Source organism: Pyrgilauda ruficollis, unplaced genomic scaffold, assembly GCF_017590135.1.
Source record: "Pyrgilauda ruficollis isolate IOZ18807 unplaced genomic scaffold, ASM1759013v1 scaffold6, whole genome shotgun sequence".
In the NCBI taxonomy this organism is placed as follows: domain Eukaryota; kingdom Metazoa; phylum Chordata; class Aves; order Passeriformes; family Passeridae; genus Pyrgilauda; species Pyrgilauda ruficollis.
In genome coordinates, this window is record NW_024527710.1 from 11825050 (window position 1) to 11840361 (window position 15312).

The 15312-nt window shown below is 43.7% G+C and overlaps 1 protein-coding gene across 1 annotated transcript in view; it reads right to left on the reverse strand.

The window, feature by feature from the left end:
- The window catches only part of TRABD2B (TraB domain containing 2B), a 261364-nt gene extending 246265 nt beyond the window's left edge, over positions 1–15099 (reverse strand). Inside the window, exons 1-2 of the mRNA XM_041483560.1 lie at positions 14878–15099; positions 13982–14542 (exon numbers count right to left, since the gene is read on the reverse strand). Coding sequence (XP_041339494.1) covers positions 13982–14542; positions 14878–14985 — 669 coding nt within the window. The 5' untranslated portion in view covers positions 14986–15099. The remainder of the gene's footprint in view (positions 1–13981; positions 14543–14877) is intronic.
- Positions 15100–15312: the final 213 nt, after the last annotated feature.

The following is a 15312-nucleotide window of genomic DNA, read 5'->3' on the forward strand; positions in this document are numbered from 1 at the left end:
ACTATGGACAGAAGTGACAAAAGGACACCTTTCCAGACAATTTTGTGACCCCCAACTCAACACCAAAAAAAGCATCCTCTGAATAGAAATTAGCCTGGATCCCTGTAGGTGCAGACGAAAAAATTCTTCCGAGAGGCGTTTCAGTCTGCTCCGGAGAGTTCCAGCTCATATAAACAAACACTGCTACAAGAGGCAAAGTTGATATGGATTTATGCAAGGAATGCATAGACTGAATAAGCAATTTGATAATTAATGGAGTTGACAGGCACTTTCGAATAGTACTCAAGTATGTGCAGACTGAATGGTTTCATATACAAGCTGAACCAAAGACAGTATTAATTTTTAACCCATTTTATACCTAATCACTCAGATGAAGGAAACACATGCATTTTTTTCCTCTTGGGTATTAGTTTTGACCTCCCAAAGCATGACTATTGGGACATAAATCCTTTGCACTTAGTAGTATTGCACACAACAGACCCGTAGATGTCATGTACAAGATGATTTTTTTCTTAAAGACTGTTTGAAGAATGAACTTTCTGGATATTGATTACTTCTTTTATGTCCCACAGCTTAAATGCAGCAGTTTTACTCTTAACAAAGAGCTGAGAGCTTAGTTGCATGAGTTCAGGGAATTTCTGAAGAGCACCTCATGACTAAAAGAAAATTTCTTTTATTACTGTCTTCCAAGCAAGCCAAACCACTGCTCCTACAAGCCCAGCTGCAGAAACGAAAGATGCTTAGTAAAGTCTCGAGCAAAGCACTGTCCCACCTGGCAGGAGATGATGATAATTTATTGTGCATGGAAGACATTGTGACATTTTGAACTGCACAGGGAGAATGGAGCAGTAATATAACTGCTCCCACACAGGAATGAGATACTCAATGTTTTCTCAGTCTGGAACAGGTTCAGGGATGATGCCTTGATCTGTTTCACAACTTCACCCCTCTCAGGATCAGGAAACAAGCTTCTAATACATTTGGTTTATGTTCTCATGCCCTAGACAACAAAATTATCTTCTAAAGGTTGTGTCCACAGAAACCACATATGGAAACAAGATTTGGTCAGTCTTTCCTTACCCCACACTCTCCTTCTCCTTTAGTGACAAAATCAAAAGGAGGATGAGGCGGTTTCAGTTCAAAATTGGGCAGAAAGACAACCAAGACAACCACTTTCTAGGGCCTCCATAAAGGCATTGCAAGATAAGAAGGGACTACTTGGAAACACATTGTCTCTAGTCATTGAAGCTGTAGGTAATTGGAAAATACCTATTGAATGACCCCCATTGTCCACCAAAAGGTAGATGAACTGTCAAATGGAGCTAGATTTGAGGTGCTTCAGGCCCATTATTCTGTCCAGCTCAACAGCAAACGCATAGGAAAGCATATATTAAATATATCCTCTGTTAAAAGCCTTGTAGATGGGGCAGAATTCTGGCAGCCTGCTGGGAACCCAGCAATAACTCAACTTGCTACAACTACTCAAACGTCAAATGACACAGTGCTGCCTGCTAAGTGCCCCCCACTCCAACTCCGGCTGCAGCTGCCTTTGAAGAAAGGTGCAATGCCTTCTGCATAGATGTACATGCCGAATAAAGTCTTTTAAAGCACGTGAGAAAGAAAACTGTCATCAAAATGTACCAAGCAATTACGGGTTGAAGGTTGAACTATTATTGCTTCATGCCCTCCCATTCCCCTCCCCTCCAGGGCGGGAAGAAAGGGGGAGGATTATTCATTTGTATTCAGGCACTTCATTAATGTTTATAAGAGAATCCAAACACGCAAGCAAAACAAGGACGAAACACTCGCGCCAGACGTGTGATGCGATAAATGTCACTGGAGCAAATATTTAGATCTGTTTACAGAGAGGCCTATTAAGTCCTTTTTGAAAAGCTGTGCAGTGTTGTGGCTTGGTTTCTGCCTAGCAGCTCCAGCGTAAACACATGGAAGATGGCTAAGTCTCTCTCTCTCATTTTGTTATGACATCTGGAAACCTAAGGAGGTTGGGAGAAGCCAACTGGCTGCCCTATTGCAATGTCTAGCTAGAGGGTCTGCCTGTTGAATGATGGCAGGACATGCAAAGTGGAACTGCTGAGTTCTCCAGCCTGTGCCAAAATCAGTGGATTTTCAACACAACAATCCCTCAGCAAAGGTTGTTGCAACACACAAGCCCTTGGTTCATTGCTAATGATGTAAGTCTATGCTCTCTGCCACTTTTCAAGACCACTTGCATTTGAGAAAATCAATTCCTTTAGGGGCTAAAATAGCAAAGAGGGGTGGAGCCACTCTATTCACCAAGGATGAAGATGTGCCCCATAGTCCCTTGCCCAAAGAGTTATAAATTCTGGAGCTCATATCAGCCTGGACTTCTCCAGATGTCCCCTTCACATCACCATCTCATCAACTCTAGCCCCTCCACGTACAAATACTTATTTTTCTAAGAGCACTAAATAAGTTGAAAGGTGTAAGAGAAATTTATGGATGGAAAAATTATTGTCTTAGCCCCAGATGAAGTAATGTAATTGGGCCTCTGAAGTGATGCCTCAGTTTCCAACACGTAAGGCCTACAGGTATAAAATTGTCTGTCTTGTGTATACAAAGACTCAGGGTTCTTTATCCACATGCCCAGCTTGCTTCACTTCTGTTTGGAAGGAATGGTGCTCAGGCCACACAGATGTACAGGACTCTGCAGAATGACGTCAAGTGGTGCTGGCTGAATAGAAACACTTTTAGTTTTCCTTCTGACATAGTGAGTTTAGTTCACTTTTTTTCATGGCATCAAAAAATCAACATGAAATCACAAGTAACTCTACTCAGTCTGGTTTTTAAGCCTATCAAAATCACAAATAAATTAGAAGAATATTGACTAACATTTCTTTTCCCCCTCATTCTCTTAATAAATTATTTGTCTACATTAAACTCCTTTCTGCATAAACCAGCAGGAAAGACACCTTGCCTGGTTTCAAGAGATACAGTTTTGGGTTCCCAGTACAAGGACTGCCAGTTTTGGGTTCCCAGTACAAGGACTGACTTGTTTGATTTGATTTAGTGGGAACTACACTGAGCTTTGCTTCAGAGAACAGCGGAACCAGGTGCCAAGTCTTTTGGGATTCTCCCATAGTTATATCCCAAGCTATACCCTCAGGTCTAAGCACTCTTGGGAAAACACACCTCTTCCTTCCCTGACTGATAATGATGGATTATTGATGTAACAACTTCTTGTTCTATTAAAAAGTGTAAGAAGGCTGTGATACTTCATGTTTTAGAAGAACAGAAAAAATTCATGTGACCACTCAGCTGAACAATAAATAAACATTGGTTGTCCCTACTGTGTAACAGGGATTAATCTTTTCAGACTTAAGCATCCAAGAGAATTTTTTTTACTGCTGAAGTTTTCCTTTCTAATTAGTGTCCCTGATTAATTCTTGCAGAAAATGTGCGACAGCTTAGTGGCTTGGTCTCAAACCATGGTCCCTTCCATAATGCTACATTCAGCTGTTATTCTCTGCTTTTGCTGTGTTATACTGCTCTTAATACACCAGACTCATCAGGAGTGCCAGGCCTCAAAACATTGTCAGTAGCATGCCAAACATCCACAGGGAAAAGAGAGAAATTCCTTCCCCTGCTCTTGTTCAGCTCTACCTCCTGCTTTGGAGCTAACCCTTGGGTTATTTACGTTGCGTGACCTTGAGATAAATGGCATTTGGCAGGCCGCTGGATGACTTTGTGTTTCAAATCAAACATTCTCAGTTTCTCCCACACTGACAATGGGAATAATTCCTGAATGCTTTTTTGAGGGTGGTTCTTCGTTCTTCCCATCTCACTGCCTGCCATGGAGCTCTTTGGTAGCTATGTCAGGGTTGATGAACTTTAGCTTGACTTTCTCGTTACACTCAAGTATCAAATGGTGTGTGTGGTTTTCTTCTGTGGTTTGGTGTGTGTGTGTGTATGTATTTTCTCTTTGTCCCAGAGTGTCTGCACTGCTGGGATTAGAGCTACAATTGTTCTATATATATATATAGCAAAGATCCCTTGAATGATCTGCCAAAGGCTTTATCTGTGAACAATCTTTGTCTGTACTTGCTTTGCCGTTAACCAGTTTTGACTGTACTCCATAATGGCTGGAGTTGCTTTGCCTTAACTGATATGTATCAAAGAGAACTGCTAAAATTAACTGCTCATGAACTGTGTCCAGGATGTTAGATTAACTCATGTGGAATCCTTCAGTGAACAAACTGATTTATGATGTGTTATGACATTGTTATTTGATGTGTTGCACAACAACTCAATTTTAAAAAATGAAGAGTACTCCATTAATAAGAGATAAATCTTTCCAGTGTAATTCAAATGAATCTGCAACAACTTTAGAGAGAGTGTGATAAGGGATCTTGTGTGGGTTTAGTGATTGTGATATCTTAGGAATATCTTCCACTGGGATCTCTTTGTCAGTAATAACAAAACCCATCCAAAATATGCCAAAATACAACACATTTTGGGAGATTTTAGTTCTTTGTACTTCCTAAAATACAAAAGGGTACTACTACAAGTGATTCCCAACAACTAATACTTCCAGCTTTGAGAATGTACAAGTGCATCAATGATGCTTGCTTTCCACTTCAGAGCCATCATATGCTGTAGTCCCTACAGGGTACATCCATTCCAAGCTTATCCAACCACAGTTAACACATAGCAAGTGCTCAGAGCAGTCAGTTTCATTTTCAGGAAAAAAGCCCATCTTTATACATTTAGATATAAATTGAGTATGTTTTTAAAGCAAGCACTATTTCATTACTGGAACATGAACCAGTGCAAATGCTGACTTTAAATTACAAAGTTCCTAGAGTGTGTTTCAGATGACTACATGTTAAAGGCTCAGATCTCTCTGGATATGCAGCTTCAACAAAAATTCCTTTGAAAGTGAGCTTGAGTTATACACTGTACAGTATGTCTCATTTCACAGCCAAGCCACTCAAAATTAATAAAGAAAATCCTCTCTGGCCTCACACAATTAGCTGGGTAAAAAGCTGGCCAGTGTCAATCTACAGGCAGGGACAAGCTGATCCATAAAGCTGGACAGTGTTTCATGCCCGCAAAGGCCTGTTGCCTTGAGCCTCTTAACTTCAACCTGGTCTCATGGACTAAGGAGGTATTGTCTCATTGGTATTCTGGTACTGGAAAGGTGAAATGCTGAAGGAGCTGAACTGCATCCCAGTTGTTTGAAGGCTAAGCCATTTAAGAATTGATTTGGCCATAACTTTGTATTAGAAAACTTGACTTTGCTCACTTCTGGATGTTAGTGAGTTATCTGCTCCAACAGGTAGACAATGAGCTTTTTTGAGAAAGTTCTTTCTAGCTTTTTCCTGTCTTAATCAGGAAATTCATTAATAAAAAGAAGGGCTTTTCGTATCATTAACTCTTATGAAAACAACATTTAAGGCCCTTTTTGCACGCTTGCACCTCCCCTGCCTCTGTGATATCCCAAAAATGAAGAATTACCTCAGCTTGAAAGCAAACTACAAGTTAGCATCCCATTTGACTCCCAGTATGTCAGGATCAGTTCCTCTCATGGTTTAGGGCTTAGCATTTTCACAATTAATAGTGCTGTGATGATTTTTGATTTAGTGTGTTTTAGAATCAACAAGACACATCCCATCACACTTCCTTCCGGCATAACATTTATCTCAGTGATCATTTCTAAAACTGTAAATCAATCACATGCCAGGAACACAAAGACCTTCAAAAATTTGGGCATGTTTCTCAAATCACCCTTTTGTCCTCTCCCTCTCTGCTGACTCTGCAAACTCCTGCACTGTGAGCATTTGGTCTCACATTTAAATAAATATTCCCCATCACTATTATGCTGTCACCTGTAATAGGAAAAGGCTGCAAGAAATCAAAGGAGAGCTAAATTTGTGCAGTGGCAGAAAGCGTACAGAGAATAATCAGTCTTCATTGTGATTGTTAACAAAAGTGAGGGAGCCTAATGGAGACCTTGGATTTAGTACAGTTCTAAAATATTGAGGGGATACGTTCAAGACACAGAACCGCGTACTTGAAAGAAATACTTTTCCTGTGTTCCTCATAACTTGACTTTTATTAAAATGGAAAGAGGTTAGAAAATAACTGTAAGATTTGTTTCCTTTTTCTCATTCCTTGGCTCACTAAGGAAGTCTGATGAATATTGCTTTGCTCTATGAAGGCAGCTTCTTCTCTGTTTTATGTATTGGAGATATCTGTGTCTCCCAACAAGTGCCCCAATGGAAGAGTTAGGGTAGAAGCAGCAAGTAAGTTCAATTAAATCTGGGGGAAATATAAAGCATTTGTTGCTATTTCCTTGATTATGTTGACACAGCTAACAGTTAACTGCCTATAACTGAATTCCTATCTTTTTGCCCCATCTTAACTAACTCCCATTTTGAAGGCATACCTAAGCATAAAGAACCTCTGGACTGGAATTCATGTGGAAGGCTCCATAACTTCCACACTAACTGAGCACAGTAAAAGAAGACATCAGATTTGTTTCTTTTTCTTTTTTTACAATCCTTTCTCTGTGTGCTACTAGGAGTTTCTGGGGATGGTTCTATGTTTTCCCTGGCTTCAAGGGACTCTGGAATGGGTACAACACACAGGATTCAGTCTGTCACTTCTAATACTGCTACCCACCGGCATGGGCTACAATCCTGATTTTGAGGAAGTCAGGAATAAAACTCACTTTTGCCATCTTCAAGATTCTTCAACCCCTCAGCATTGTTGCAGTGCCTGGACAGAGGTGATCAGCAGTGGTCCACTGATAATAAATCTGATTACAATATTTCAGGGATGATGATTTCTTCAGGCCTAACTGGCCTATGGGAGTCTATGCATGATGAGAAATGGAGTGTCCAGGACTATGCTAAATGGCCCTCAGAGTAGAAAATCTTGGGTCTTTGATCTCATTCAAACTAAAAATATTTTTCTAATGAGCCTCCTCAAGCCATACAACATCCATTTCAAAATGCTGAGCACATGGTTTTAATTTAAAGTTTTTACCAACCTTCATTTATATTGTGCTAGAAGTCCTGAAATGACTTGCACCCGAAGCTCTAAAATATTGGAAATCTAAATGTGAACGACTGGTGTTGGAATAACTAGTGATAAAAGCAACAGACATGAGTGTGAATTCCTGCTTGAACTTCTGACAGGTATTAACCAGGTCACTTTTCATTCTCTATGCCTTTAAATGACAATTAGATCCAATAAACAGCAACAATTATACAAGGTAGCTGTATTGTTCACTTGAGCACCAGAAAAAGCAAATTCATGGAGGTGTTGAGACACCATAACTACCAGCTGTTCTGATGGATACAGCCAGTCTTACAGTTTAGTTACATGTCTGTTCGCACTCTGCACAGGGCATAGTTTTGCTCCAATTCCAGCCCAAGATCTGAGGTATTAAGTTCAAATACTGAAATCTGCAGTTTTAAGCTCTGCAGGCACCAGTTTAATTTCTGGTGTCTCAAGTGAGATGGAAACTATAATGCTTTTGGGGTTTCAGAAGGAGTATTAAGTTAAAAAATTGTTGCAATGTTCAGAAAAAATGTCTTAGTAATTGCTACCTAGAAATAATTTGAGAGCTTCACAAAGAAAATTTTGTCATCAACTCACAGTGCTTTCTGCAGATTTCAAGTACAGTGGCATCGAGCATCTCTACTGGTTGTCTACTTGGAAGAGGGATTTGGGAAAGTGTGAGAACACAAGGTAGATATGTTTCCATGCAAAATGGGGCTCTTCTAACACTGACCTGTGAAAGTTAAAACCAATGAAGTTTCTGAAACACCAGTCATTGCTGAAAATCTCCATTTTTGTGCTATAGCCTAAATACTGTCCTCTGAGGATGCCAGCTTACAGTCATTCATCCAAGCAGGGAACCTCACTAATAAGACCAAAGGATGAAAGAAAACACACAAAGTTCCCATGGCTCAAGCTGTAACACTGTGATTTCTTCTGCCTTTTACCTGTCTCATCAACTCCTAATGACAGTGAAAAGATTAATAAGGGTTTGCAGTGTAAAGCATAGCACAGGGGAAACCTGTTATTTTACAGTATGTCCCTCTGAAGTCCCTAAATATGCTTTGCCAGGAGCCCTGCCACTGATCTCTGCAGGAGTGCAAGGTGAGTGAGTGCCCTTGTTTAAGATCACTTCTGGCCTTTGCAATCCAGGAACCTCTGACTCGCCCAGATGATGTGGGCTGCCTTTATAACGTGGATTGCTACTCACTAGGGAGTTGAGGGGAGGCTGTTAAAGACTTTCTGAGGACTGTAGGTTGCACTATACTTCAAGTGGAGGATTTTAAGGTCAATGGTTCATTCTGTTTATAAGCAAAGCACTCTGGGCCTGGAGGAGGATCCTGACTGCTGCTGCAACAGCATCACAAAGTGACAGCAAATAATAAACAGATTGAAAATCATCACTGTGAAAATACCACTTACTAAACAGGGGCTAAGCCAGTACCTACTGGGTTAGCAGCTCTGAGGTGGAAAACACACACAGGAAAAAATGGCACAAATCTGCTATTTGACTCCTACACACCGGTAAAGTTAAGTTGCCCCAGGTACAGTAAGGACTCCCTTGAGTGTCTGCCAAACTCTTTTCCAGGGATTTTTCCCTTTCAAGACCCATCTTAAAAAGATGTAATTCCAACCTAATACCAATCACAGGCAGTACCCAATTTTGCAAACAAATCAACCAACAGAATCCTCCAGACCTGCTCGTGGGAGGCAGGCACACCTGCCTTGGGCTTGGATGTTACCAAGGAGGGTGTGAAGGATCAGAGAGAAAGGAAGGGCTCACACCCGACCTGTTGTACAAACATTTCTGGCAGTCACATACACAATAAATAGAACAGATAAATTGCCAGCTGCCCCTTGAGCCATCATTAGTGACTGGCTGTTTTCTTAATAGGCATCAAATGCCTGGGTGAGCCTTCCAAGGGGCTGTGGGGCAGGAGCACGCAGTCACTGGCTGTACAGAGCAACACCTACATGTGGGTACAGCTATAAAACGTCAGCTGCTGATCCCTTCAGTTGCTAGAGCCACTACTGTAGTTTTAATACTTGCATTGTTTCATCCTCAACAGCTCCCCTGGTGAAGACATAAAGCAGTTCCCACTAGTATTTAAAGGGAATTAAATGGAAGGATTTCTATTTTTGCTGTATGAATTTCTACCCCGAGGTTAATTTTGCTGGGGGATTTTTTTACCCTGGGGCATAAGAGGGTGAAGGGAGTGATAGTTTAACAAAAGACAGCAAGCTGAAAACTATGTGCACTATGTATAGCTATGTGAAATCAAACCCTTTAAGAACATTTCTTTCAAAATATTCAGCAATCAAAACAGGTAATGCTGTTTTTGATGACTCCTGCTCTCTTCACAAAGCCTGAAATTCTATAAAAGCAAGAAGGTGCCATTTCTACCAGACAAAATGCATTTTTATTTCAAATATTAAAAAAAAAAAACAAAATCAGTAATACTCCCTCATATAAACTATACAGACTATCAAAAGTCAGCTAGCTCTGAAACTGAACCCTTTAATTCAGTTCAGAAAACTTGAGCCCAGATCTTTCATTAGGACAAATAAGTAAATATCTCTTGAAGTCAGTTACACTGGTCCTGTCAGCTTGGAGAATCCCAGCTTTGTGATCACAGAAATATTTAGTTTTTCAAGGGGACAGAGCAGATTGAATAGAGATTCCAGGATGTGGCCCTACCTACATATTACTGTGAATATTACTGTTTTGCCACTGAAGATCCAGCTTCGAGGCTGCAGAGCTGTCAGAGACCAAACATGATGGACCACCCATCGGCCTTTTATTAACCAGCACTTGTTCCCCCCTCTAATCCTATCACCAGAGTAATCAAAGCTGCCATGTCCCAGGGTTTGATGGAACAGCAGGACCTGGGAAATGAAGACTGATTTTGTTAACAAAGTCATTCCTGCCCCATGAATGCTGCCTCATTGGTAGAAAGCGGGGAGATGAGGTTTATTTGTGCAGAGAATGAGGCGGCAAAGAAATGAAAGGGGGAGAATGGTGAAGTGTGAAGTTTAATCTGGCACAGTCTGAGGTTTCTTTCTTTGAGGCCGTCTCTGATCCAATCAACACTGGTTTGATATTTAACATCTCCCCCTGCAGTTAGAAATGATACCAGCCGGAGGAGACCAGAGTCAGAGCTTCCCAAACAGCCAAAGGGGAGAGAAGGGAGTGCTGGCAGCTCCTCACCAGCCTGACAGCTTCCCCACCAACAGGCTGGCGGGAAGCTGGACCCTGATACAAAATTTCCCCTACTAACCTTGGGATTTAGGGCATCTGTCATGAGCTGAATGCAGACTGTCCCTGAGGAGAGCAAGTTTGGGATGGGATGGGAAAGGGATTTTAGTTCTAATGGGGAGGAAGAGCTATGAACACCATCTGGCAGGAATAGGATCAAACACAAGCAAGAGATGCCAGCCACCTCCCCAGGGAACAGCAGTTTGGGTAGAGGAGTAAGACCTTCCCCTTGCTGACTGTACAGACCTTCAGTGGGGACACACTGCCATCACTCCAGGATGATTGGGGTCCCATGGCAGCCCTGGGGCATCAGGGAAGATGCACCAGACCTGAGCAGCTGCATCACAATTCTCTTTACTCCAGCAACAGCCTGGGGAAAGCTTCCCATCATAGGCTCACATGAGGGTCCCAAAGAGGAGAGAGAGAGCTGAGCCCTCTTCCCAGCTGGCCTGCAGACAACACAGGGATGAGTCCTGTAGTGGCTGCAGTGCCTCTGCCAGGATTCCACAAGAAGGCCTGGAATGTCATCTGTCCCTCACCAGTTCTCAGCCCTGGCCAACTTGATTTTGCCCTTTTCTGGCCACTCACTCTCTGCATAAACATCAGTGCTACCAGACAGACTTGTCTGCTTCCTCTTCTTCACTTGCCTCAGCTCTTTCTGTCCCACCTTCCATGAAAACCCTGAAACTTCAAATACCAAGGAGCAGTAAAATTTCAACCTGACCCAAACCTGCTACGAACTCCCCTGCACCCAGGCTCCCAACACTGCCTTCTGCTGGGATTCAGACACCTTGACACCAGCTCAGCCATACCCAGGGCCCGGACTTTGAGTGACCAGCAGCTGCCAGAGCCCCAGGAGGTGGGATAACACTTCCCCTCAGGATCCAAGCAGGAGAGCGGCCGGTCAGCAGGAGGCAGAAGGCAGGGACTGATGTGGAAAAGCAGCAGGAAACACTGTGCAAGGGTTTCAAGGGGAGCAGAGCATCAAACTACAAAGTTTCGGGGTTTACAATAGAAAACAATGCTCCCTGCCCTACCTGCAGGAGCTGGCTCTCCAGGAAGCAGCTAATTATATGAGCCACCTTAATCTTTTTATCCGGCTAAGACAATCAACATTTCAAAGCCACGCAGAGAACGTTTCAAAGATCGTTCCTGGTCAAAAATGCAAGTGTATCCACTTTCTTTCAGAGCAGATCAAAACCAAGTACCACACCGGGACCACTCCTAGATTTCCTCCTCCTCACAGTATCAGATTAACAGATTTGGTGTATGTAGTCAGATTAAATATTTGCAGTAGCACAAAGCTGCCTTTGAGGAGAAGAAGTAGGGAAAAAAAGCTTTTTTTGTCTTTTTTTTTTAATTTGCTTAGGGCAAAAATACTGGACTTTGGGGATGTGGGAAACAAAAGCATTGACATGATTCAGCAAGGCACAGTCCTAAAACCTGAATTCTGAATGCAGAAATAACGTGCAGTGTTCCTGTAACAGTAATGCTGAAAACAGGTAAAAAACCACTGATGCCCTTAGCAGATTTGGGACTATAATTTATCACAGATGTTCTCATCAAACTGTGCAAACACCCTGCGAGACAAAAGCTGCTCAATTTCTGATTTCCATTTTAGTGGGTTTTAATTACGTGTTGCTTAACGAAGGCTCCAAGACCTGGAATTGGGAGGTAAAACCTTGCAATAGTAATCCACTCCACTAAATTAGCACAGTAATACACCAAGCAGTAGGACTGCCAGACGGTGTGATAACATTACAAATTACTATTGTTAAACAACCAGCCAGGTGTCAGGATGCATGGAAATCTAGAGGAAGCAAGAAAATAAATATCTGGTTTGTTTTGTTTAATTTTGTCTCCTGTTGTTCTGGTGGCCTTGTTCCCAGAAAAAGCTTCAATCTAGGAAAATTCCTCCTGAACACTAATCTATTTCAGCAACTTTGTCAATTCTCTCTAACAATTAAAATGGAATGTATTCTTTTAATCAGCACAAATGTTTTGCATAAATGACTGTCCTTAGCTTGCCAATAGCAGTAATACCTTTACCTTGTTCTTTTTTAGTTTATTTTTGGAGCAAAATGAATGGGAAATTTTTGTTTCTATTTAAAAGTTGGACAGAGAAACAATTATGGTTACGGGCAGCAGTGAGTTTTGTACTCTGTCCCTTTTCCTTTCTCTGTTGCTCACTCTCTCTGAAAAGAAAAAAAAAATGTAGTATGATTCACATTTAAAAGGCTTCCAAGTGGTACACTTTTAACCAGGTGCTTTCATGTGCTTGATTCCAACTGCCATTTATGATCTAATACAACCAAACAGTATAGGATGTCTGGAATGGTTAATTATTTTTACTTCACCTTAAAGAAGGGGCTCAACAGAGAGGATAGGCACTTAAACGTTTCAGACAGAATAGTGTAAAACGAATTCCTTTATTTGTATGTGTCTTAAATAATGCAAAGGTCCTGAGAGGCTTTCTTTTAATTATTTTTGTTGATAAACAAGAAAATACATTCAAAAGTGTATGGAACAAGTCTTCTCTGAAGGCTGTATGCAGAGTTAAGACTCCTAGCTGAAAAATCAGATGAACCAAATGTTAGTGAAAGCCAGACTTTTTCCCCTTCAAATAGCTCCTGCTGGACTTCAGGGGAGCAGGGGGTGAAGGCACTCTAAGGACATTTTAATCACACCTAAGATTAGTCCTTTAATCCTTATTCCCCCACATCACCAAGAATTTTTTTGGTCAAAGTAGGACAGTAAGATAAGGCTGGAAATAGACTGATCCAAAACTAATGACGAAAAGCAGGTTAAAAATGAAATATCATAGCATTAACTGACACCATCTTAATGTGTAACCCCCGGATTATTTGTTTTCTTCCACACACATTCATTTCCTCAATTTCTAGTAAATCTCATTTCACATAAACAGTTCCGCAAAGCAAAGTCAATAGCTGTTACTGTGTTCCTCATTAATCCACTGAAATGAAATAGATCTCATGGCTTAGTATTTGGCTGTTTAAAGCTAAATCCATTGAAAGAATTCCTGGCTCCAGTTACACCAATAACTTTTGTTTCTTAACCTACATCCTTTTCTGTTTGCTGAAATTTACCTGCTCTAAAATGAAATAAACCCATGCATATTGCACACTTACTTCCCCCAGTACAAGGGCAACATGAGCCACTTTGTTTTGACCCAGAGTGACCACTAAAAAGACAACTGACAGTTTGCATGTACTTAAATCAATCTGAACAATGTGGAAATTTCTATTTTCATTGTTCATGCTTCATCCTCTTCCTGACAAGTACCACAGAGCTGTTTTACTTCAAAACAAACAAACAAACAAAAAAATCACTTTTTGCCCAGCTCCGGCACAGGATGGGAAGCATGTAAGTTTCCCTCACAAGTGGCAGGCAAGCAGACACACACATTCACACCCTGGACATTTTCCTCTCAAATAAATTATACACGTGATACACACGCACTCACCACGCACATCACGGGGCTTCTGCAGGCAGCACAGATTGGCATGATGGAGAACAGCCCAGCACAAAAGCTGCTGAGGCCCACGAGTGACCACCCTGCTGCAGAAGCTTGGGGTTCACCCCCATCAACTGATGAAAGTGCAAGGAGAATACCCCCCACATCCTGGGATAAGACACGAGGCCCAGAAGCCTCCTTACCTGGGAGAAGTTGAGCCCATTCAGAGGGTGACACTGCTCCTCCACCCGCTCCACCGCACCGGTCTTCTTCTTCATCCTCTCTGCCTCCTGGGCGAGGTAGAGATCGAGCACAGGCACTCCTCTGGAGCGGATGTCCGTCTCTGTCAAGGAGTTCACCATGAGCATCACCCAGACGGGCCTCTTGCGCTCCCAGTTCCCGGCGATGGCGTTGAAGAGGTAGTCGGCATAGAGCCCTTTGCCCCGCTGGTCTGGGGTCATCCAGTGGGGCAGCATCAGCTTGATGTAGTCCAGGTGGCGCTTGAGGCGGCGGTACAGCTCCCGGGGCAGCACGTCCTGCAGGTTCTCCCCGTGGGGCAGCATCTGGCAGCTGGCCAGCCCCGAGATGGTGTAGGGGTCCGTGAGGTCCAGCTCGAAGTAGACGCTGGAGCTGGCGTGGAAGGCGGCCTTGGAGTTGTCAGGGATGAAGTCCCAAACTCGCGTGTAGGGCACGTGGATGGTGCCGAAGAGATAAGCGGGGGGGTCACGGCGAATGGTCCAGAGGAAGGAGTTGAGCTCTCCTTGCTGCGGGGAAGACAAGAGGGGCTGGTCAGTGATGGAGGGGCACAAAGGAAGGAGACAGTGATGCCACCCTCAGGGCTGCCCGCAGGGCAGGATCCTGGAGCGGGCTTCCCGCTTCCCCTTCTCCTCGCACCAGCCCCACGCGGGCTCGCAGCGAGCAAAGCCCACGGGCACCATGAGGGCCGCGTGGGGCTGGGTCCCGCCGTGACCCCCCGCTCGCCGCGGGGGACACAGCCCCGAGCCCTCCGCGGGGCAGCGCCGCCACACCTGTGGGGGCCACGCGCGCCCGCGTGCGCGGGGCGGGGGGCGCGCCCCCGGCCCGGCCCGGCCCGGCTCACCGAGCGGGGCAGGTCGCACTGCCCCGTGTCCATCTGCTCCCGCCGGGCCGCGGCGTCGGGCAGGAACCCCCCGAAGACGAAGCAGATCAGCGTCAGGTTGAGTTGCATCCCGCTTCCTCTCGGTCTCCTCTCTCTCCTTCCCAGATGAGCCTTTTTGGATTTCTAGGATCTTTTTTTTTTTTCCTCCCCCCTCCTCCTGCTCTTCCCCTTTTTTTTTTTTTTAAAAGTTTAAAACCAAGATTTTTTGGACTGTTTTTTTTCTTTAATTCGGCGGTCGAGAAGGGGGTCCCGCGGCGCCTTGCGGAAGGCGGACGGCGCTCGGCAGGGCGGCGGCGGCCCCCGCACCCCGGCCCCGCTCCGCGCTCCCCGCTCCGGAGGCCGGACCCGCGCGCCGGCGGAAAGTTCCGCGCAGCCGCCCCGGCTCGCCCGCGCCTC